The sequence below is a fragment of the Phycodurus eques genome, chromosome 5 (genome assembly GCF_024500275.1).
Source record: "Phycodurus eques isolate BA_2022a chromosome 5, UOR_Pequ_1.1, whole genome shotgun sequence".
Classification (NCBI taxonomy): Eukaryota; Metazoa; Chordata; class Actinopteri; order Syngnathiformes; family Syngnathidae; genus Phycodurus; species Phycodurus eques.
Genome location: NC_084529.1, coordinates 11,774,363 through 11,796,743, shown reverse-complemented (window position 1 = coordinate 11,796,743; position 22,381 = coordinate 11,774,363). Strand labels below are relative to the sequence as shown.

General features: G+C 40.8%; 1 protein-coding gene across 2 annotated transcripts in view; it reads left to right on the top strand.

Annotated features, from left to right (window-relative positions):
* Positions 1 to 2,811: 2,811 nt before the first annotated feature.
* jph3b (junctophilin 3b) overlaps positions 2,812 to 22,381 on the top strand; it is a 77,247-nt gene continuing 57,677 nt past the window's right edge. For both annotated transcript variants that reach the window (XM_061677504.1, XM_061677505.1), the window contains exon 1: positions 2,812 to 3,712. In XM_061677504.1, coding sequence (XP_061533488.1) covers positions 3,331 to 3,712 — 382 coding nt within the window. In that variant the 5' untranslated portion in view covers positions 2,812 to 3,330. The remainder of the gene's footprint in view (positions 3,713 to 22,381) is intronic.

The following is a 22,381-nucleotide window of genomic DNA, read 5'->3' as shown; positions in this document are numbered from 1 at the left end:
GGTCCCTGCGTCATGTAGTTAGGGCTCTAGCGTTATCATATGTTTCAGTATTTTCCTCTATATACTCGTATTAATTTGCCTGCTACCTTGCTCTTCAAAGTTGACTTATCCTCGCTATAACGCGGTTCCAGTTAGACCTATGTGACAAATGTACTGTGTCACCCAATCCCTTATTTTGGTGTTTTGCGACTTCATGTCATGATAGTTTAGCAATTCCTGTCATCTGCTCCCGTCTTATCCTCCCTCCGTCCGTTGTGATAATGATACCTGACAAAATGTAGTTTATTTGCTGTCATGGAGGTGATGATTAGTTACTTATGCTGCGTTGACAACGGACATAAGGCGCACTTTGGCCTCTGTGGCTTGGCAACGTATTTAGCAGCGTTAGCTGTAGCTCGTTGGTAGATGGGGTGGTGCAAAATATCATGCAAAAAGCATTCCGCCTTAGTAACCGAACAGCGGCTACTAAGGTGGAAGCAAGGTTAGGCGACAATAGGAATGCTACAGTTTGGGCTAGCCGCTAGCATAATGATGGGAGAGCCACACGGTTCCCACAATTCATTGCGACATGCAAATTTGAATTATTGCCGTAATAAAGACGTTCATTTTTGTTGTTACTGTGTGTTTATATTCCCGCTAGTTAAATGTGTGATTTAATTAACTGTAACATTTATGTTTGATTGATGGTACACGACCATGATTATCAAACCGTGACCATGAGTTCTGTGTTATATAGTGAGCTCTCAGTCAATTCTACTGCATAGCCAGCTAAGCCATATTGGGCATTGCTTGATAATCGGAAATATTTCTTAACTATGTAATGTACAAACTCACACAACAGCTGCAGCGAAGCCATGAGTTAGCTTCAATAAGCAACATGATGTTTTGGTTGTTTTATTTTGGTGACAAAAGACTTTTGGACCGAAACCGAAAATGCACTTTTGAGCCATTTTTGGCCAAAAAATTTCAGTGGCTGACATTTTGGTGCTTCCCTACTAATACTGTATGTGACCCCGTCTCTTTGCTCTGCTCTCTCTGTGTCGGACACAGAGTGTGTCCAAAAAGGAGGAGGCTAATAATGTTAATGGGCTTGCAGTCAGTAAGCTATTCAATAGCACCTTGGCTTTAATATTATCACGTGGATCTTACACAACAACAAACTTCTCTTTCTCTAATTTAAACAGAGGACAGGGGTACTGTCTGACCACCTGAATCGTTTCATAGCTAAAAAAATGAAAAAAAAAAAAAGTCAGCTAACTACTACCTAACAACATAAACCATGACCTACGATTAAATGCTGCAAAAATAAGGACTGGTAATGATAATAGTGTCTTGGTATTGAGTTACGAAATGTGCCACATATCCTGGTTTAAGCCGGGTAGTCACACCAGAGCGGTGGAGCAAACCATTTTTAAGGCAATATGGCGGTTCTGCATTTTTGTTGATCAAATATTACGCTATCACCGAGTACTGTATAGTAGTACACCGAGTACTGTATAGTAGTACAATTTTCTAGGTTGTTTATAAAGGACATACAGTTGACATTTTTTTTTGTTTTGATTGCTCAAATTTTAGGGGTGCTGGGATTCAATTTAGTGGTGCTTCAGCACACCCCAAAATGGGCTAGAAATGCCTATTCCACTGCGCTGCACTCCTCTATTGATCACCATTTACACAAAAAATGGCAACAAATTCTGTAATATGCATGCTAGGGCTGTACTTGGCGATGTCACTTTGTATAGAAACGCCTAACAACTAATTGCATGTTTTGTGTTTTTTAATATATATATATATATATATATATATATATTTTTTTTTTTAAATCAAGTGCCTTTGAGTGCCCAAAAAAGGCCATCATATGATGGATTATTATGTTGCTAGAGTCATCGTCATTGTGAGGTGTAATAAGCGCGTGTGAGGTGCAGTACTGAAAGAAAGAGCATTGAAAAGCTACAAGTGAGTGAGGATTTGAGTGAGACTGTGTCTCTTTAAAAGCTGGAGCGTGCTACAGAGTAGAAGGAGGAGGGGCAGTTTGGCTGGCTGCAGTCCTCTGTAATGAGCAGATTTTCTAGGAGAGAGAGAGAGAGAGAGAGGATAAGAAGAAATTGTGGGAGCAAGACAAGCAGGCAGGCAGGCTATGCGTCAGCCGCTTCTCCATGGGGAAACATGGAGATGAGCAGGGGATGCTGAAGAGCACAGGAGACAGCAAAACAAGACAATAAAGATGGATATTATCTCATCAAGCAGGCACGCTGAAGGCAACCCACGCCGAGGATAAACCACTTATGGACGCAGTGGATTAAAGACCTGCAGATAGACTCAGAGAAGGCGCACGAGGAACACGGGCGGAGATATTCATCAATTCACTTATTTATTTTCACTGCGTGTGTGTGTGTGTGTGTAAAGCAAGAAACTGCATTGCTGCTTGCTGGCACTAACTGGGGAGAGAAAAAGCAGCAAAGCCCAATTAATTTATGTTAGTCCCTTATTTTTTCCTTCTGCCTTTCTAAGTATGTGTTCGCTCCCTGGCTGTACGCGTGTGTGTGGAACCAAAAGTGAGCTACAGAATTACTTAGTTGTCCGATATATTGACGCTATGCTTAATCCCTGAGAGCAGAGTTGAAGACAAACAGCTTCTTTGATCGAGCCGACACCACGTCACATGCCCGTGCAGTCGAGGCCTCGGTCCTGATTGTGGAAGCCTAAGCTTGGATGTTTGATGAGCTACCATTGCGGAGACTTCTGTGCTCCGCACGCCACAGAGGAGGAGGAGGGGGGGGAGGAGGAGGAGGAGGAGGAGGAAGAGGAGGAGGAGGCGACTGAAAGCAGGGAAGGAGGCAAGTGAGTGTTGTGGAGTCTGTAGGCTGGTCCATGGCGGACTGCTGGAGCTTTCTTACAGCTTCGTCTCCCGATGAGAGCGTATAATGGCAGTGACGGGACCACCGTCCTCCTTTCTCACTTCTCTCAGGGGCCGGCAAGTTGCGACTTGGTGCTCCAAAAAACCCACAAGGAGGATGGTGTGAAATATCCGCCAGGAGATCCCTGACGCCGCCGTGCAGGGCCACCTTGTATCTTCTTCTTCCGTTTCCAAAGCTTATTGCATCTGAGCACAGACGCCTGTTTTGAACTGAGTGGGAGTTCTCTCCCTCCCACTCACTTCTCCCTCTTCTTCTTCTTCTTCTCCTCATCTGATCGCTACCTCCAAAGTCAACGCCATGGACTGATCCCTATAGCACCAAGCTGTCCTCCTTCCTTCTCCCTCTCTTTTCTTTTTCTTTTATTTTTATTTTTGTCGAGGCTTCAAGTGAATTGCCGAGACCTGTTTCATGCATGTCCACTGGAGGCAGATTCAACTTTGACGATGGGGGGTCATATTGCGGTGGGTGGGAGGAGGGTAAGGCGCACGGCCACGGGATATGCACAGGACCCAAGGGCCAGGGCGAGTACTGTGGGTCTTGGGCCCATGGCTTCGAGCTGCTGGGCGTCTACACTTGGCCCAGCGGGAACACTTACCAGGGCACGTGGGCGCAGGGCAAACGACACGGCGTGGGCGTCGAGAACAAGGGTAGATGGGTCTACAAGGGCGAATGGACGCACGGCTTTAAGGGACGCTACGGCCTACGGGAAAGCACCGGGATGAGCGGAAAGTACGAGGGAACGTGGAACAACGGGCTGCAAGACGGATACGGCACTGAAACGTACTCAGACGGAGGTAAGCGGGACGGACTTTTGTTTTGGTTGGTTCGAGCGTGAAGGGAAGAATGTTTAGAGAAGTTACAGAAGTACAATGGTCGGAGGTTATCAAGAGGTCTTACACTGCGGGGGTGTCAAACTCATTTTTGTCACGGGCCACATCACAGTTATGGTTCCACTCGGAGGGCCGTTATGGCTGCAAACCCATATCAATGTATGATTGCCTCATATTATTACATATACACAAATTAATGGATAATTACTTTTGAAATCAAAAGCCAGTAAACACTGTTCAACTACAGTATGAATCAATTTTATTTTAAAAGTGGGGTTGATAACAAAAAATGCTTGCTCAATATTTTTAAAAGTGGAGACAATTTGAAATTTGGTATTTTAGCAAGAAACACAAAGTCGATGCGCAATCTCGCAGGCCACATAAAATGACGTGGTGGGCCGGATCTGGCCACTGGGCCACCAGTTTGATACCTGTGTCTTACAGGGTCATCAGACCTTGCTCGGACACACACACACACACACACCTACACACACGCACACACACACACACAGACACACACACGCAGTGGCGAATCACATTATCGTTTGGAGCCTGATAAGGCAAACATTTGAAAAAAAGGTCTCAAAAGTAGGAGTTTAAATACAAAAGCTTTATATTAATAGGGACACACTTTAAAGTCCCTAACTCAACTGACAGTTACTGGTTAATGGAGCATCGTATAAATAAGGGACCAAACCTCTTTTAATTAGGGATAAGGGAGGCGTAACTCAAAGGCGAAAAACAAAGGTGACATTTTGCTCGTCCCTTTATACAACCATGGTGTTTTAGTTAGTTAGTTAGAGCTCTCAGTGCCATGAGGCACATCCATCCTTCCATCCATTTTCTGAGCCACTTCTCCTCACTAGGGTCGCGGGCGTGCTGGAGCCTATCCCAGCTGTCATCGGGCAGGAGGCGGGGTACACCCTGAACTGGATGCCAGCCAATCGCAGGGCACATAGAAACAAACAACCATTCGCACTCACAGTCATACCTACGGGCAATTTAGAGTCTCCAATTAATGCGTGTTTTTGGGATGTGAGAGGAAACCGGAGTGCCCGGAGAAAACCCACGCAGGCACGGGGAGAACATGAAAACTCCACACAGGAGGGGCTGGCCCGAAATTCAAATCCATAACCTCTCCACTGCGAGGCTGATATGCTAACCACGAAACAGACTCTCACATGAACCTCACAAATTGTATTCAGAGGGTTTTGTTTATAAATGCCTGGCATATATATTACATGCAATTTTGCACTGATTTCCAAAAACCTATGGAAAAACCTCCCTGTTATTGTTACACACTGTGTATTTAGATACCTTCAGTTCAGGTCAGAAAGGAGTAAGGAGTGAACAAGAGACACAGGACAGACGGCAACAAGAAAAAGTAAGGCTTCAAAATGCAAATCCCATGAAAACAAAAGTTATTGAGAAAATAAATACAATAGAGCTCATCAATCTTTCATTCATTATGTCACTCAAGAACTGACAACATTTGTAAGGTTCTCCATCTCTTTCTTTACTTTTTGGACTTCTCTTATTCTCATATGTTTGTTATATTTTATAAAAATCCAATGTAAACACCAAATTTATATAGTAAGTACAGTATTTGGCCGCTCAAAATAAATGTTGAATAATGACTATTCCTAGTCTAATCAAATTCAATATATAGCCATTCAGGCAGCAGAACGACAGATAGATAGGTAGATAGATTTCCATGGTAACACCTCCTCCACTGTACTGATGCTAACATGTTAATTGTAACTTGAAAAGAGTTGTTCAGGATTTATGGGGCTTTTAAAAGAGACAATGACTGATACACAGTGAGAAATTGTACAGCTTCACAGTTTGAGCGTACTGTAGCTTGGACCTGTGAGTTTTAAATATAAACCATAAGATTGCAAAACACCCAACTAGAGATATTGTTCGATAGTATGCGGTAGCTAGATAAATACTAAGTGTGAAGGTCCAGAAGCAGGTGCATGATGATCCTTGCAGAAGCGTCGGAAGTAAAGATATCATGCTTTACTTTAGTCTGAATGAAAAAAGAGATTTTAAAGAGGTCATATCGGGGCAGTATTTCACTATAAATGCAATAAGACCTCAACTATCCTGTCACACTGAAGCACATAAAAAAAAGTCCAATTGAACATGATCATTTGACGTCATCGGTGTAATCAAATCCCTTTGAGTAACTGGGCTCATCGTCAATGAGTCTGTGCATTTTTCCGCACACACACAAAGATGCACACACATAAACGGCAAAAGCGCTGACAGTAATATGCATGCAGTCTCGTTACATAAGTCTACTACGAACAGCAGGCTGTTCGTATTGTTGTGTAAGTACGGAGGTCATGTCATAGCTTTTACAATCTACAATTTGAATGAATGTTTTATCATTAAATTTGGAAGGCCGAGCGCAGCCCTGGACACCAAATGTTGTTTAATGTCACAGAAGGTCTTTTCCGCCTCTGTATTCCATAGAACAGGTGATGTCATTTTAAGGTTTGCTTCATACATAAATTTTGACAATGGTGCAATAATTTCTGCATAGTTTTGAATCCATGCTCTCCCTTAATTTGTCAGACCTAAAAATGACATCATATGTTTCTTTGTTTGTGGTTTAGGGTTTTTTCAAACTGTAGCTTTTCTGCCTTCTAATATAGTCCTTCCTCCTACACTTAGATTATGTACCAGATATTTGACTTGTTTTTTTACACCATTGCAATTTATTCTTGTTAACTTTATGTCCCTCCTCTGCTAGATGACACAGTAAGGCTAATGAATCTTTGCATGTCGCGCCCTCCTGGGGGAGTGAATTTAGACATGCTTGTTATTATTACTTGTGAATAAATGGTTGGACTTTCACAGTAACCTTGTGGTAATCTAGTAAAAATATATTTTCTCCCTCAAATTTAAATGCAAACCAAATTTGACTGTTCTTTTCTATTGGTATAGAAACGAAAGCATTGCTTATGTCAATATTTCTTCATCAATTTCAGTGAGGATCATTTGGTCCAATCATACAGGATGCATGTGTCTCCCTTCATCAGCCTGCGTTGTCCAAAACATCGCATTCCTGATTAGACCAGTTGACGCACTGTATTCCAGTTTGTTTTCTATTTGTCGCCAATCATTTGTCTCCTATCCTTGTTTCAGTAATGTTCCCACATGTTTCCATTGTGACCCATAATCTTTGCACAATGAAATACGTGGGACACTTGTATTTTTATACAGTTCCTTTAATTTGTCCAGTAAAATAATTCCTGCCGCGACTTTTGCTTCATTGTCTGAGTACAGATAATCTACAGTAATTTTATCAGGTGTCGCATATCGTAACTTGTTTTCATATACTGGGTCTTGCATTGGCGTGTTTTTGTACCACAGTGTTATATGCAGCTCATCATTGTTTTTTTTTTATCTTCTATTTGTGTGATAAGCTGCAAGGCTGCAGACAACAGGGCCTCTCCCATGTTTAACGGTGGTTTGTCTGGGATATCGATTGTATAATAGAATGTACTCTCTCTGTTTTCTAGTGTCATATAGAGGTTGTCTCTTTTTAATTCATGTTTTCGTTTCACTACAATATTTTTATTTGAAGATGGAATGAGTATAAGTCCTAGTTGGAATAAGCCATCTCTTCCCAACAAATTCACAGGGCACTCCGGGACTTTGAAAATTGGCATTTTACAAGTTCTCCCCTGAGGGAGAACTCTCTCTAATCCACACAGGCTCAAGTTCAAGTTCCATGGCAAAAGTAATTTGCGTATTTGCAGATTTAACTATTGCCTTATGTCCCGATAGTTTGGAACCTGGGATCTTTTCCCTACATGCTTTTGTATCGCAAGGAAATTTCATTTCTTTCCCATTTATTGACAAGGTTATTTCAGGTTTTTGTTTTTTTGTGTCCAAACTCAGAATGTCCTGTAAATTGAAATCCACTTCCTCATTCTCTGTAATAATTAAACAAGAGGATTTGTTGAGTTGGGAATCAGGTTGGCTTAGTCATGCGGTTGTTTCTCCGTATTCTCTGTTATTTTTCTTAGGGCAGTTACGTGCGATGTGGCCTTTATCTCCACAGCACCAACAGATGGTATTATCATAACATTTTCGACCATATCTTACTCTGCTGCGTCCTCTAAAATTATCTCCCTCTTTGCCTCGATAGTATTTATTTTTCTCCTATCCTTTTTCTCTTTTAGACGCCATGTTTAGCCAAAAAGTAAGTCGTCAAATCCATCTTTTTCCATTTGTGATATATTATTTTTTGTGTCGACCCTCTATTTTGTTTCGAAGTTGAACTAATTTTTGCGAATTTAGCTAGCCAGCGAAACCGTATTTGGTTATCCGCGTGTTTAAATTTTTTATTTTGGAAGGGTTTTGAAGTTGTACGCATTTCCAATCTTTACACGTCAGGCTTTCTGTTGGATTCGTTTTATTGTTATTGTTTCCCATTTTTGTGAATTTGGAAGTCAGTTTATTCGCACCTAGAGTGACCTAATACTGACTTTATTCAAACAATGACTGGGTGACAATGAATGTCTGAGTTATGGTAAACCTCAACCTTCTACCCCAAATGGGGCGGAGGATTCTTGCCTCTGCTTCCAAACTCAGTTGTCACTTACAATCCAGTCTCTTACATCCATACTTTTACACACACACACACGAAATTAGTAACGTTTTAACAAACACACGAAAACATGGAAACACGAAAACACAAAGGCACGGAATTTTAAGTACGTCTAGGACTCCGCCGTCCTTTATTTTTTGAATTATTTTTTTTTTTTTTATTTTAACACGGAATTTTAGCACGTATAGGACTCCGCCGTCCATGCGGAATTTGTAGGACTCCGCCGTCCATGCGGAATTTGTAGGACTCCGCCGTCCATGCGGAATTTGTAGGACTCCGCCGTCCATTTACTTGCCAGTGACTAGTATTACACAAGGTTTATTTCGCCGCAGACTTCTTTGTCGCGCGATACATTCACTCTTTAAAAAAATTAAAAAATTTAACTCACCAGTCGTCTTCAATCCTGTGGATTGTCGTCAACCTTCAGATCCCAGTTGAGGAGTACGAAGACCAGTCCCGGAAAGGGTCTCAATTGCCGTGGCCACGGTCTCTTAACTGGGTGTCGGCTCCACAACTGGAATCCTCGGGTGTGTTGACATCCGGCTCGAAGGACCAATTTAATGTTGGATTTATCTCACCAAACATTATAATGAATAAACACAAAAGGAATGAAGACGTTGGTCATTTTACTCATGAGGAGGGCGCATGGGAGATTGTTCAGATTACAGCCTCTCAACACGCTCTAAACAATCTCTCCCGTCGCTCCTGCATTTATTTGAAAATAGGGAGGTTTCTAAGTTTACAAGACATAACGTACTAAGCTACAAGACACAACACACTAAGGGTAGGGTTTCAAGGTGAAAACATGGCACCTGCCACGTCCCGGCCACGTCCTTCTCTCAGATGATTCCTGCTGAGTCATCTTCTTGAAGGCGAGACATCTTTCTTTCTAAACATTGTCCATAATACTAATGCAAGCTAAGCAAATAAATGATAACTTCTACAATATATCTAACAAGGACAATGCTGTTCTGGACCACACACAAAGACACGCACGCGTACACACTCCATTGCGGGCGGTGCGATGATATCTACAGACTAGATTAGTTTGAAAGGTTTCATCAGGACAGAGAGGGCTTGACATTCAGCCAGACAGATGGTCTACAGGAGACAATGTAAAGGATAGCTGGATGGACAGCTGTACAGTTGCATGAATCAGTTTGATGAACACATGACATAAAGACGCCTGTCTGGATGATGATTGTCATCCGAAGTACTTTTAAATCAGGACGAGGGAGGTTGTGAATATGACGAGTGGCCAAAGTCATTCAAAAGGTAAAGTGCTAGAATCACTGTGATGCACTAGCGTATATGCAGTTAGCTTATTTGGGAGTTATTAGCTGGTATGGAAGACTTTGAGGCAGGATGGGGACACATGGTGTGGGCCTGCCGCTTTGTTAATCTTTTGTTGCTCACATCCTGTTCGTGGATGGTTAACGCAGAAGTCAGAGGTGTGATAGTGGTCGGTGGTGCGGCTGGGTGGGTGTGGGGTGTGAAAGTATCCTTTTCAAATCTGCCGTAGAAGGTATTCAAGTCGTTGGCTAGTGTGCTATTGTTCTCAGCTTGGGGGGATCGTCGCTTGGAATTTGTCAGCGATTGGAATGCATGCCAGACTGATTTAGAGTCGTTAGCGCTAAACTGTTTTTCCAACTTTGCTGCATAGTTCCTCTTTGCAATGTTAATTTCTTTAGTCAGCAGGTTTCTAGCGTAATTATACAGAACCCTGTCCTGCTCTGATATGCGTCCTCCTTGGCTTGGCGAAGCTGCTTAAGTTTGGCAGTGAACCACAGCTTGTTGTTGTCGAATGTGCGAAATGACTTTGTTGGTACACACCCATCTTCACAGAAACGGATATAGGATGTGACAGGATGTGATGTGATATTCATCCAGGCTGCCAGCTGAATTTTCAAAGCAGTCTAAGCAGCTTTGAAGTTCCATCTTTGCTTCATTGGTCCACTTTTTCACGGTTTTCACTGTAGGCTTCGCGCATTTAAGTTCTTGCCTGTACGTCGGTATTAAGTGAAACACCATTATTTATTGATTTCAAAACTTAAAATTCACCCCAAAATAGAAAGAAAATAAATAAATACAGTCATGGCTAAAAACATTGGCAGCCCTGGGGTGCCGATGTTATTATAAATCATTTTGGCAATCCTAATTGATTTAAAACAGGAAAATTTTAGTCTGATTTCATGCCAGACAGTAGGGGAAAAAACGTTTTTATAAGAAGCCATGACTGTATCTGCCGTTCCTGCTGTGCGATCCTTGGCCTCCTTGGGGCAGTGTGGTGCAGTTTTAACATAAGCTAAAAAAAAAAAAAAAAAAAAAGTAGAAAAAGAAAGTAACCATAGAACACTTTATTAAACTTGTTTTTCACAGTTTAGGATGAATATAAGCATGCGAGTATTGTTATGCTACCTGTCTGTATGTGTTACTACGGCATTTGTATGTGAATATTTGTTATTTCAAGGTAAATCCTTCTCGTGATCTAATGCTAATTTTAGCAAGCCCGTCAATAGGGTCTTCTATTAACTGTTAGCATTAAAGGTCCAGTATTTTACCAAACCAACTTTTTCTTGTATTTGGGATGTAATATTGGCTCTATTGTACCTAAGTAAACATGTGAAATATGAATTACAATCGTCCACACATTCCTGAGTTCCAGACTTTTTTCTGCCCAGAGGCTTGAAATCAGGTCATTCAAATTTCCCGAGCTTATCTGTGTCACGAGTGAATATCTCCGCCTACCTCTCTGCTCCCGAGCCAGTGCTGTCAGCATAACAAACACGTGAGCTCTCGAAAGTGGGTCTTCTACACAGAGGCAAGTGGCAACCAATCAGAGGAAAGGGGGCAGTCTTACCCAAATATGGACAAAGCGGATACAAAACTGGGTCAAACAGAAGTAACTGACAGAGGGGCCTTTTAGTGACACTCGTATGATAAAACCAAGGTGTTTTTTTTCATTGAAATGGACACTTTTCTACTAAGTCCATGTTAGAGAGTCACTTTATGGAGGTCTAAATAGCCAAAATATGGGCCCTTTAAGATGGTGATTTCTAAAATGATGTGAGTCTTATATCAATATAAAATAGGTGTAATTCTTTTTGTTTTACGTTTAGTTTTACAGAAAATTCCATATGGGTTGCCATCGAACATGCTCAGGAAGGGCAGAATAAGATACATCACCCACTTGCTGAAGGAAGCAACACAGGGTTCATGGTGCTTTTACAATGCAGGATCTTGCGTACACAACTCGCGCCATGGCACATGAATCGTTTTTATTCGATTACAACATGATCGTGAGTAGCCGAAATCAAAATCACAATTACATTTCCATTAATCGCCCAGCCCTACCTAGAAGTTTGTTTATATATTGAATAATAAATCTTATAAATAACAAAAGGGTAATGTGAAGATGAGTTATGTCACAGATAAGCAGGAAAAAAATTCTTTTCCTAATTGTAATGGGTTTTGCGAGTCTAAATCAAATTACAGACAGTTCAATTATGACAATGCATTGATCTGAACTGGTTGTTTTTTTTCCACCATCCCAAGTATCTATACATATTTCATACTTCATATGTGAAATACTCAATTTCAAACTACATCTCGATCGCCTCACCTTGTCAACAAATATATGTTTACTGGCCTTATTTTGATATACAATTGTAGTTGAAATGTACAATTAATTGCAGTTGTACGTATTTCCTAATCTCACAATGTAGGTGTTAGTTTCCTTGCTTTTTTAAGGTCTGCTAAAGTATCACTCCTGATATCTACACTAGTGTAGTATCCCATTGACTGTACACAGATCTAGCTATCTTTCTCTGTCATGTATCAGCTGACAGCTACACTCTGCCCTCCAATACATCTGATCTGAAGAAGCGCCTGTTGTTGTTTGGCTTTTTACTCGTCTCCTACGTTTGTTCTCCTCCTACCTTTCTCTTTCCTCCCGCAGCCCACTGCATTTCCACAGAGCTGCTCTATACAGTACAGTGGGTTTCCATAGCAACGCACACCGATGTGCAGCAGGTCAGCGTGTCACGAGAGACTTTGTACCTAGCCGCTATTGGCCACTCGGCGGGACGTACAAGACTTTGATTGGCTGGTTTGGCCTTCTGGGCTAATGGTGTTTACTGAGATGAGGAGCTAAACTGACTGATTACAATCCACACCCACACACAGACAAACACACACACACGCACAACGAGGAGGAGAGCTATAGAGAGGCAGATTATTTGTCACTGTGTTACGCAGCCGTAACAGCGAGAGATTACAAGAGTCAGTTGTTGTGTCTGACTGCTTAATACAGCTACACGGCCACAGCAACAACAACAAAAAAACATTCCCATCCATTATGAAGTTTAAAACTAGCAGAAAATAGAATACAGATAATACTCCTTGTACCATAAATGCAGTGTTGAGATTTGAATTACCCCCAGAGTTGAAGAAGTATCTTTAAGAGGGTTACTGCAAGTTGCTGCCCTGTGATTTACTGGTGACCAGTCCGGAGTGCAGTGACAGTCTACCTTTCACCAAAGTCTGGGACAGGCTCCAGTTCAACGTAACACTGAACAGGATAAGCGGTATAGAAAATGGAGGAATGGATGGAGTCCCAGCCCCTCATCAATGTAATTTATCCCACTGTGGGACAGGAAGGGATTATCCTCTTGTTCTTCCATTGGTCTTCACGAAGGTGGAATAGTGATAGGTGAGGCAAGTCTCATTTTCTGCAGGCCTCTTAAGTGTCTCAGATGATTTACTGTATATAAGGTAATTTCCCTTTATTTGATATCAGTGAGCCTCTCGCCCAAAGTAAAATGGGATTGTCTCTAGCTCACCCGTGACACCAGTGTGGACAAGTGCTATAGAAAATGTATGGATGAAAGAAGGCACAACTTATTTTCATTTCTTGGGTTGGATCATAACTGCCCCATAGACCCCAAAACAAAGTATATGCCAGTCATGCCCAGCGGACTGTTAGAATAAAAACTGAGCGCCAGCAAGAACAGCAAGTCAGACAGACACAAAAGAAATGAGTACCTCGACTAGTGCCGCCGTTCCCCAGAACAGTGCTTCCAGAAATACAACAAGTAATGGATTAATGGACAGCTAATCGATTATCAAATTAATTAAAAACTATTTCGATAATTAATTTTTATCATTTAGCGCCATTATTGAACTTAAAATTGGCCAAATCCTCTTATTTCAGCCTCTCAACAGTAAATATTGTCTCACTTCTGTAGTCCTCCATGAAAGCAAACTGACTATTTGCATTTGCATTTTCAAACATCTGCTTTTACTTTGAAAAACAATAATTTCCTGTTTTTTGACATGTTATGGACCAAACCAGGAACTGAATTATAGTGCCCTGCGATTGGCTGCCGACCAGTGCAGGGTGTACCCTGCCTCTAGCCCGAAGTTAGCGAAAATAGGTGCCAGCTCACCTGTGACCCTAGTGAGCATAAGCGGTTCGGAAAATGGATCAATGGATGGATCATTTTCGCCTATTGTTTTTAGATTTATGGACCAACCCAGGAACTGAATTATAATTAATTTCTGGGGGGGAAAAACAATAGACGGTTAAATCTATTGTGAAAATAATTGTCATTTGCAGCCGTAGTATGAATAACCTGCAATTGACATGTAGCTGTACCTGAAGCAGCCTCAGAAGTGTATTACAAACTACTGGTTGTAGCCCTTTGCATTAATCAGTACCCAAGTAGTAGCTCTTAGTTTCCAAAAAGTTGGTGAGTACAAAATCACTCCCTTTCGTGTGATATTGCGTAATTGTTGTTTATTTGGTTTTGCTTCATTATTAAACAATACCAAATAAACAAAAATCAGTTCATAAACAGTAATCAGAAAAAATATTTCACACTGAAATGTGATGCAACATACAATTTTATCCAATTATTTGATTAACTGATGGAATAGTCGGTAGAATAATCCATTCGAAAAATATTCGCGAGCTGCAGCCCTAAGTGTTTCGCAACATTAATTGAACCAAGGCACATATTTTACATTGGAAAAATCTCACAGAAATGTCTTAAAAGTATATACTGAATTAATTAATGAATTGTACCTTCTGCCATCATAGTGAAATGACATTTAATTGTTCTGTCTGTCACTATACATTGCTGACATAGATAAACAGCAGTAGCTTGGTTGTAGTAAATTAATAATCTTTGGACCAATTAAGTGAAATTGGTAACGGAACACTTGTTGATCTCTCATGGCATGCGGTTGGGGATCAGTGCTCTATAAATCTGCATCTCACTTTAATTTGTCGTCAATAAGTTAACAAGCGGCACCGCCTGCCTGTGAATTAGCGCCTTTGTCATGCGTTGCAACTCAGTGGGGTCAAGTCATGTCTCAATTGTTACACTCTTAATTGTACACCTTTTGCCCCTGGATTTCAGGGAATTCCCATTCCCATATGTACTGTGACTGTTTTGTCACAGGAAGATGTGAAAGGGAGCGTGTAAGTATCAGCATATCAGTGTTTAAGTCAGACTCCCTTCTTTTGTTCACTACTTTAGAGGTCATCCTTTATACTAATTCCATTAAAATGCATAAATCCTCAAAGAACATGATGTACTACCATGCTACTGAATATTTTCACCTTTGTAGTGCTTGACTTGTTAGAATAGTTTGCTGATGTCAGCGTCAGTCACTTTTAACAGGCGCTGATATACTGTATCTATGCGCACAAAAAACGCACACACAATGAGAGTAAAGCAGAGTTATTGTACACTACATAAGATCTCCAGAGCATGGAACAGCTTTTGTGAACGGCTGCCAAACATTTAGGGCAGAAAATGTGACAAGAAGACCGCTCGCTGGCAAAAAGGGAGAAGGTTAATAAGTAATGCATGGAGTTGAATATTTGGCAAAGCTAGGCTTTAAGGATATCTACAAAGCATTTTTGTGTCAACACATCCAAATGACATCTTGCTTTGTAGCTGTAAATGACACAATAATGCTAAAAACTGTTGTTGTAATTACTATATTGGATATGTATGTGTATGTGTTATGTCTTTCAGCAAAAGTCAACTCGTTTTTATTCAATGGTTTTGAAGAACAATTGTGTTTAGCACTTTTTCTCTAGAGAACCCCAATATGTGATGCTGTAAATGCTTTCTTCAACAACGTAATTTGAATTTGTCACCAGTTGCCTTTTATAGGTGACATACTTACTGAGCAACAGAAAATTACTAATATACTGTCGCTACACTGCGGAAAACAGCTGCCTATCATACTACTGTGGACCTTTTCCATCATTCTTTTCAGCAGATGACTAATCCTCAAATGGAAATTTGAAAAACTGAGACGGAAAAAAGCCCAAGCAAAATCCCTTCGACGGATGACGACACTTAACAGTGATTTATGAGGTTTAGCTTTCAACCGAATTTCAGTGTTCAATGACTTGACCATAGTTTTTACTTGTCTGTCTGCAACCCTGTCTCGCCTACCTGCTGCACACCATTCTCGTTATTATGTCCCATTATGTCTGTTGGCCCATCTGTTTTTACATTACTTTGATAAGTTTTTCCTCTCTTTCTACTCTCCTCTGGTAACGTCAGTTTCCTGATCCTTTTGACTACACTTTCGGTTATTTCTAAGATTAACCATTAGCATTCCATATGCATCGCTTGATATTACACAAACATGGATCACACACACACCTTACAAGATGTAGCAGTATGAGAGCGCAGAGTGTCATAATGCCAGAACAGCATGAAGCCCAAGCGGGTCTTTCTTCCATGCTGATTCTGCATTAAAAAACATATACTGTATCAGCATAATATTATGCACATGCCTCTCTTATGTAAGGGGAGTTTGGTTGTTTGAAACTTGGATTAGTAGAGCTGTCTGTCATACGAAAATTCCAAAAATCTCTTTTGGATATGTGCCCAGGATCAGTGCTGATTAAGTAATAATGGGACATACCATTGCGGGAGAGTGCCCAGAAAGCATTTTGTGTGGGGTCTTTGCTGGATTATCAGAAAAGGGCAACAGATTAACATGGTTGCCATACCATCAATTTGTACTGATCAAGGACCATAAAATGAAACATTACAAACACTTTATTTGGGGAATTATAATTTCCTAACAGCCCTCCCCCAAAAAACTCCAAAACAATTTATGTTATGCACATTTCTACGCTATACTGTACACATAAAATGTATAATAAAGTATTTATAGTTACATAAATAGTAGGGATGTTCCGATCAAATTTTTTTGCCCCCGAGTCCAAGTTTTTGATTTAAAGTATCTGTTGATACTGAGACCCAATTGGATACATCAAATAAATTAATGAATAATAAATGTTTAAAAATAATATATTAAAAAAAAACAAATGATAATAATATAAAATAAATATTTGGCATTTAGAAAATATAAATAATGTTGACAATCCTAATTTACCTAAAACAGGAAAACCTTTGCCGGATTTCATGTCAGACAGACAGGGGGAACAAAATGACTGGATCTACTGTTCCTGCTGTGCGCGCTGTGGCCTCTTTGGGGCAGTGTGGTACAATGCATGCATGGAGCTACACGATTGCAGTAAAAAAAGAAAAAAAAAAGAATGGAAGAAGCACGTCGCGATAAAACATTAATTTAACTCGTTTATCACACATTAGGAAGAATATATGCCTCTGAGTATTTTTATATTTCATGTCTGTATGTGTTATTACGGAGTTTGTGTATAAATATCCGTTATTTGAAAGTAACTCTTCCCCCATGATCTAATGCTAATTCTAGCTCGCCCGTCAAAGGGGTTTTCCATTGACTGTTAGCATTATGCTGGCCATTTAGAAAACGATCGTGTGTGTTTTGTATTAAAATATACAACGCGTGTAATTGTTTTTGTTGCGTATCTAGTTTTACAGTAAACTACACTTGGGGTGTCATTAAACAGTTTCAAGCACGCTCAGGGAGGCCGGAGACTGTGTGTGTGCGCGTACGTAATGTGCGTGTATGTAACGCACGCACACATAAACAAATAGTTTAGTATAAAACGAAACTAATACTGTTCCATTTGGCAAGATCTTTGTACCGTTTGATTATTGTCTCTTTGTGACATTTAAAATGTCAGAAAATGAAGGAAACCGATCTTTTTCACCAGATCTCGATCAGCTGAAAATCACGTGATTGGTCCCGATTTTCGATCACGTGACCGGATCGGGACATCCCGTATACATAGAATAGATTTCTCCTCATATTACTGCGCTCTTAATGTTAATGTTATCAAGAACTATATCAAACTATGTTTACTGGAACATCCATTAACATTGTTGCACCCTTACTCTTATTGTAATATACGTTTTCCTCTCTTGTCTTGATTCAGATACTTCAATCATGTTGTTATAATAATTACATGGTACAATATTCATATCCTACACCCTTACTCAATTAACATCAAACTGACATACTCCTTATGTTTTACATATTTATTAGTGCAATATTATAATATTATGTCTTAACCAATGTATGTTATCACATACATCACAAAACTGTCAGTACCATATGATGAAAAAACGTAGAACCCACAATGTTAATGGAAACAACTGCCACTTCTCTTCTCTTCTCTTCTCTTCTCTTCTCTTCTCTTCTCTTCTCTTCTCTTCTCTTCTCTTCTCTTCTCTTCTCTTCTCTTCTCTTCTCTTCTCTTCTTTTCTCTTCTCTTCTCTTCCATCCTAATGTAGTGGAAGCAACTGGCTTTCAAATACATTGCAAAAGCAGCAATCTGTCCGTCAAAATCCACAAAAACATTGCTTATCATGAGAAATTTTATTCTCGTGTCATACATACATTTTTGTTGAGCTTGGCAGCAACACTTTAATTGTGGTTTAAATGCCTGGTATAAGTAATTCCATCCATCCATCCATTTTCTGAGCCACTTCTCCTCCCTAGGATCTCGGGCGTGCTGGAGCCTCAGCCCACGCAGGCACGGGGAGAACATGTAAACTCCACACAGGCAGGGCCGGGTATTGAACCCGGGTCCTCAGAACTGTGAGGCTGACGCTCTAACCAGTCGGCCACCGTGAAATTGAACCACAAAAATAAATAAACAAAACACACGCAAAAACAGGATGTTTCAGCAACGCTTGCTGTTGGGGCTATTTTGAAAAAAGATAGGTGAGGCTATTGTGATATTCTGATTGTGATTCATGACTTAAAAAAAAAGAACTTGTCAGGCAACTTAAAGGTGTAACCAAACTGATTGGGAGATCCTTTATCATGCAACAAGATAATGACCCAAAGACACTTTCAAAACAACAACAGAGTTCATCCAGGGCAAAAGGTGGTTTTACACTGTCCAAATCAATCTCCAGACATAAACCCTATGTAGCATGCATTCTACGTACGAGACCTAAGAGAATAACCCCCCCCCCAAATAAATAAATAAATAAATAAATAAATTGAAATAGGCTAACTTAAGTCTGGCAACCATCACACAATTACAATGCAAACGTTTGGCAAAGTTAATTGGTTTTCAACCAAATATGAGGTCGCATTCACTTTAATTTATTTGAAGTCTATCTGTTCTAATATATTTGCTCACTTAAAATTAGGATGTTTTGTGACAAATAATGACACCATCTTGTATCCAGTCAGATGTAAATACCTCAAATTAAAACTGCAATGTTGATCTCTTGTCCCATACTTATCTTTTGATCACAGACTACAGCAAAAATAATGGAATTGGCCTCACTGCTGCAATGTGTTTTGAGGGGATTGTATTTTCCTCCTCCATGTAAGCCTACTGTCAACAATGTTGTCAACGAGTGAAGACATGTTATACAGTATGTAGTACTTCTAATACCTACTGGCACCTGGTGTTGTGTCCAACAATTAGATAATTTGGTTCTGAGACAGGCGCAAACCTTTCAAAGCGAGCCAAGACTACACAAGAGGTCACAGAGACCTCTTGTGTAGTACACCTTTAATACATTTTTACAATTTCCTTGTACTGTACATCAGTGTCAACTCTGACCCAAAAATAAAATTCTACATTTACAGTATTTGCATTTAGCATTTATATTAATTTATTGGCAAAGTGCTTGGTGGTAACATTCTAGTCATTTTCTCCTACATAAAATTACATTTAAATTACAGTCTAATCAAGTCAAGTCAATTTTATTTATGTAGTGCTAATTCACAATAGAGGATATCTCAAGTCACTTTTCACGTTGAGCAGGTCAAGAACCTCACTCTTCACACATTACATATGTATATAGGTAGAGGTGGGTAGAGTAGCCAAATATTGTACTCAAGTAAGAGTACTGTTACTTTAGAATAATCTGACAAGTAAAAATAAAAGGTAGTGAGCATCAACATCAAATAAAAGAAAAAAATATATGGAAACATGATTTGCTTGCTTTAATAACTTAAATGACTTAATGAAGAAGCTGAAGCTGCTGACTAGAATTAGTGATTATGTGGGCGTGTGCTTGTGCAACAGCATAGGACAAGGCTAATGTTGCCATATCCACTGTCAAAACAACAATAGAAACAGCTGCAACTTACCGCAAGGTGTTTTCTCAAGTTGGAAGTGTGTGTGGAAGTGTATCCAAGTTTGGGCAGTCACAATTTAAGAGCTGGATGACAAAGCTGTTTTTTTTTTTTTTTTTAATCTGTAAAGTAAACACGCGCGGCTGTTCCACCCCCCCCCCCCCCCCCCAACCCCCCACCCCCCCAAAAGGCAACGTGCACAGTCAGATGACTGCCTTGTGTCGTTTGATTAGTGGACTTGAGTCAAACGTCTCTGTGGTAACGTTCAATTGGCGCAATGGGCGCCTTATGCGGAAGTCAAAGATGCAGTCTAAAAATAGACGCGCAAACACAAGAATGGATAAATAAAAGTAGTGAACAGCATGTCGATGATTGTAACGGAGTAAAAGTATAAATCCTTCTTCACATAAATACTCAAGTAAAAGTAAAAAGTACAGTGTATTTAATGTACTCTGACAAGTACAGTTTATCAAAAATGTTACTTGAGTAAATGTAACGGAGTAAATGTAGCGTGTTACTACCCACCTCTGTATATAGGAAAAGCAATGAAACCCCACATCAGCAAGCATTTGGCAATGGAGGCAAGGAAAAACTCCCTCTAAATAAGAAACCTCGAACAGAAACCAGGCTCTTTGGGGCAATAGTCTGGCTCGGCTTGTTGTTTTGAGATGGAGAGACAAAGTAAGAGAGACAGTGCGTAGAGAGAGAAAAAAGGGTAGGGGGCTTGAATGAGTGGGAGGGGCGAGAGAACAATGGGCACAACAACAGCCTTATGAACAGTATTCCAAATTCTGCCATCCAAAAGTATTAATGATGTAAAGATTTTCTATTTCAAGACAATGCTTGTCTTAGTGTTGTAATGACAGCATATGAAAATAGGGAGAATTAAGTTACTGTAACTACCAAACAGTGCTATAAAACAATGCTGCCACTCGCATTGCATCCATCCATGCATGCATTTTCTGTACCGCTTATCCTCACGAGAGTCGCGGGCGTGCTGGAGCCTATCCCAGCTATCTTCGGGTGAGACACCCTGAACTGGTCGCCAGCCAATTGCAGGGCACATATAAACAAACATCCATTCACACTCACATTCACACCTACGGCCAATTTTGAGTCTTCAATCAACCTACCGAGCATGTTTTGGGGATGTGGGAGGAAACCGGAGTACCCGGAGAAAACCCATGCAGTCACGAGGAGAACATGCAAATTCCACACAGGCGGGGCCGGGATTTGTGCTAAACATGCGTCCACCGTGCCGCACACTTTTACAGCATTCCTAGGAAAATCACAATGGCCCATTGGAGAAAACCCACGCAGGCACGGGGAGAACATACAAACGCCACACAGGCGTGTGCCGAACAAAACCTGGCACTCTTGAATGAAAATCAACTTTGTTCGAAAACCAATCACAGATGCCAGAATGAGTGCCTTCTCAATAACGTTCATCAAGCAGAAATGAACTAAGTTCAGTTCACGTTCACTCAAAATATGAACTAGTTGATGAACTTTGCTTCATTGAACTCATTCAGGTACAGCAATGTCCCTCAGTGGGCCATTATGACTGTGAAACCATTTGGATAGTTTATATATATATATATGGACACTGTCACATCCTATATCAGTTTCCGTGAAGAGGTGTGTGTACCAACAAAGTCATTTCGCACGTTCAATAACAACAAGCCGTGGTTCACTGCCAAACTTAAGCAACTTTGCCAGGCTAAAGAGGATGCCTATCAAAGTGGGGATAGAGCCCTGTATAGTTGTGCTGGAAACCAGCTGACTACGGAAATTAACATCGCAAAGAGAAATTATGCAGTAAAGTTAGAGAAACAGTTTACCGCTAATGACTCTAAATCAGTCTGGCATGGATTACAATCGCTAACCAATTACAAGCGACCATCCCCCCCAAGCTGAGAACACTAAACGACTAGCCGACGACTTGAACACCTTCTACAGCTGCACCACCGACCACAATCACACTGCTTACTCCCCCTCCTGCGTTGACCATCCACGAACAGGAGGTGAGACGCATCTTCAAACTACAAAAGATCAACAAAGCAGCAGGCCCAGACCTTGTGTCCCCATCCTGCCTCAAAGTCTGCACGGACAAGCTCGCTCCTGTCTTCACACAGATCTTCAATCTCTGGAACTGTGTGTGCCATCCTGTTTCCAATGCTCCACCATCATCCCAGTCCCTAAGAAACCAGCAATCTCGGGTCTGAATGAGTACAGGCCTGTCGCCCTGACATCTGTGGTTATGAAGTTCTTTGAATGCCTCCTGCTGGACCACCTCAAGAGTGTTACAGGTCACCTGCTGGACCCCCTGCAGTTTGTCTACCAAGCAAAAAGGTCTGCGAATGACATAGTCAATATGGGACTGAACTTCATCCTAGAACACCTCGACGGCGCGGGGACCTACGCGAGCATCCTTTTCGTGGACTTCAGCTCTGCGTTCAACACCATCATTCCCGAACTCCTCT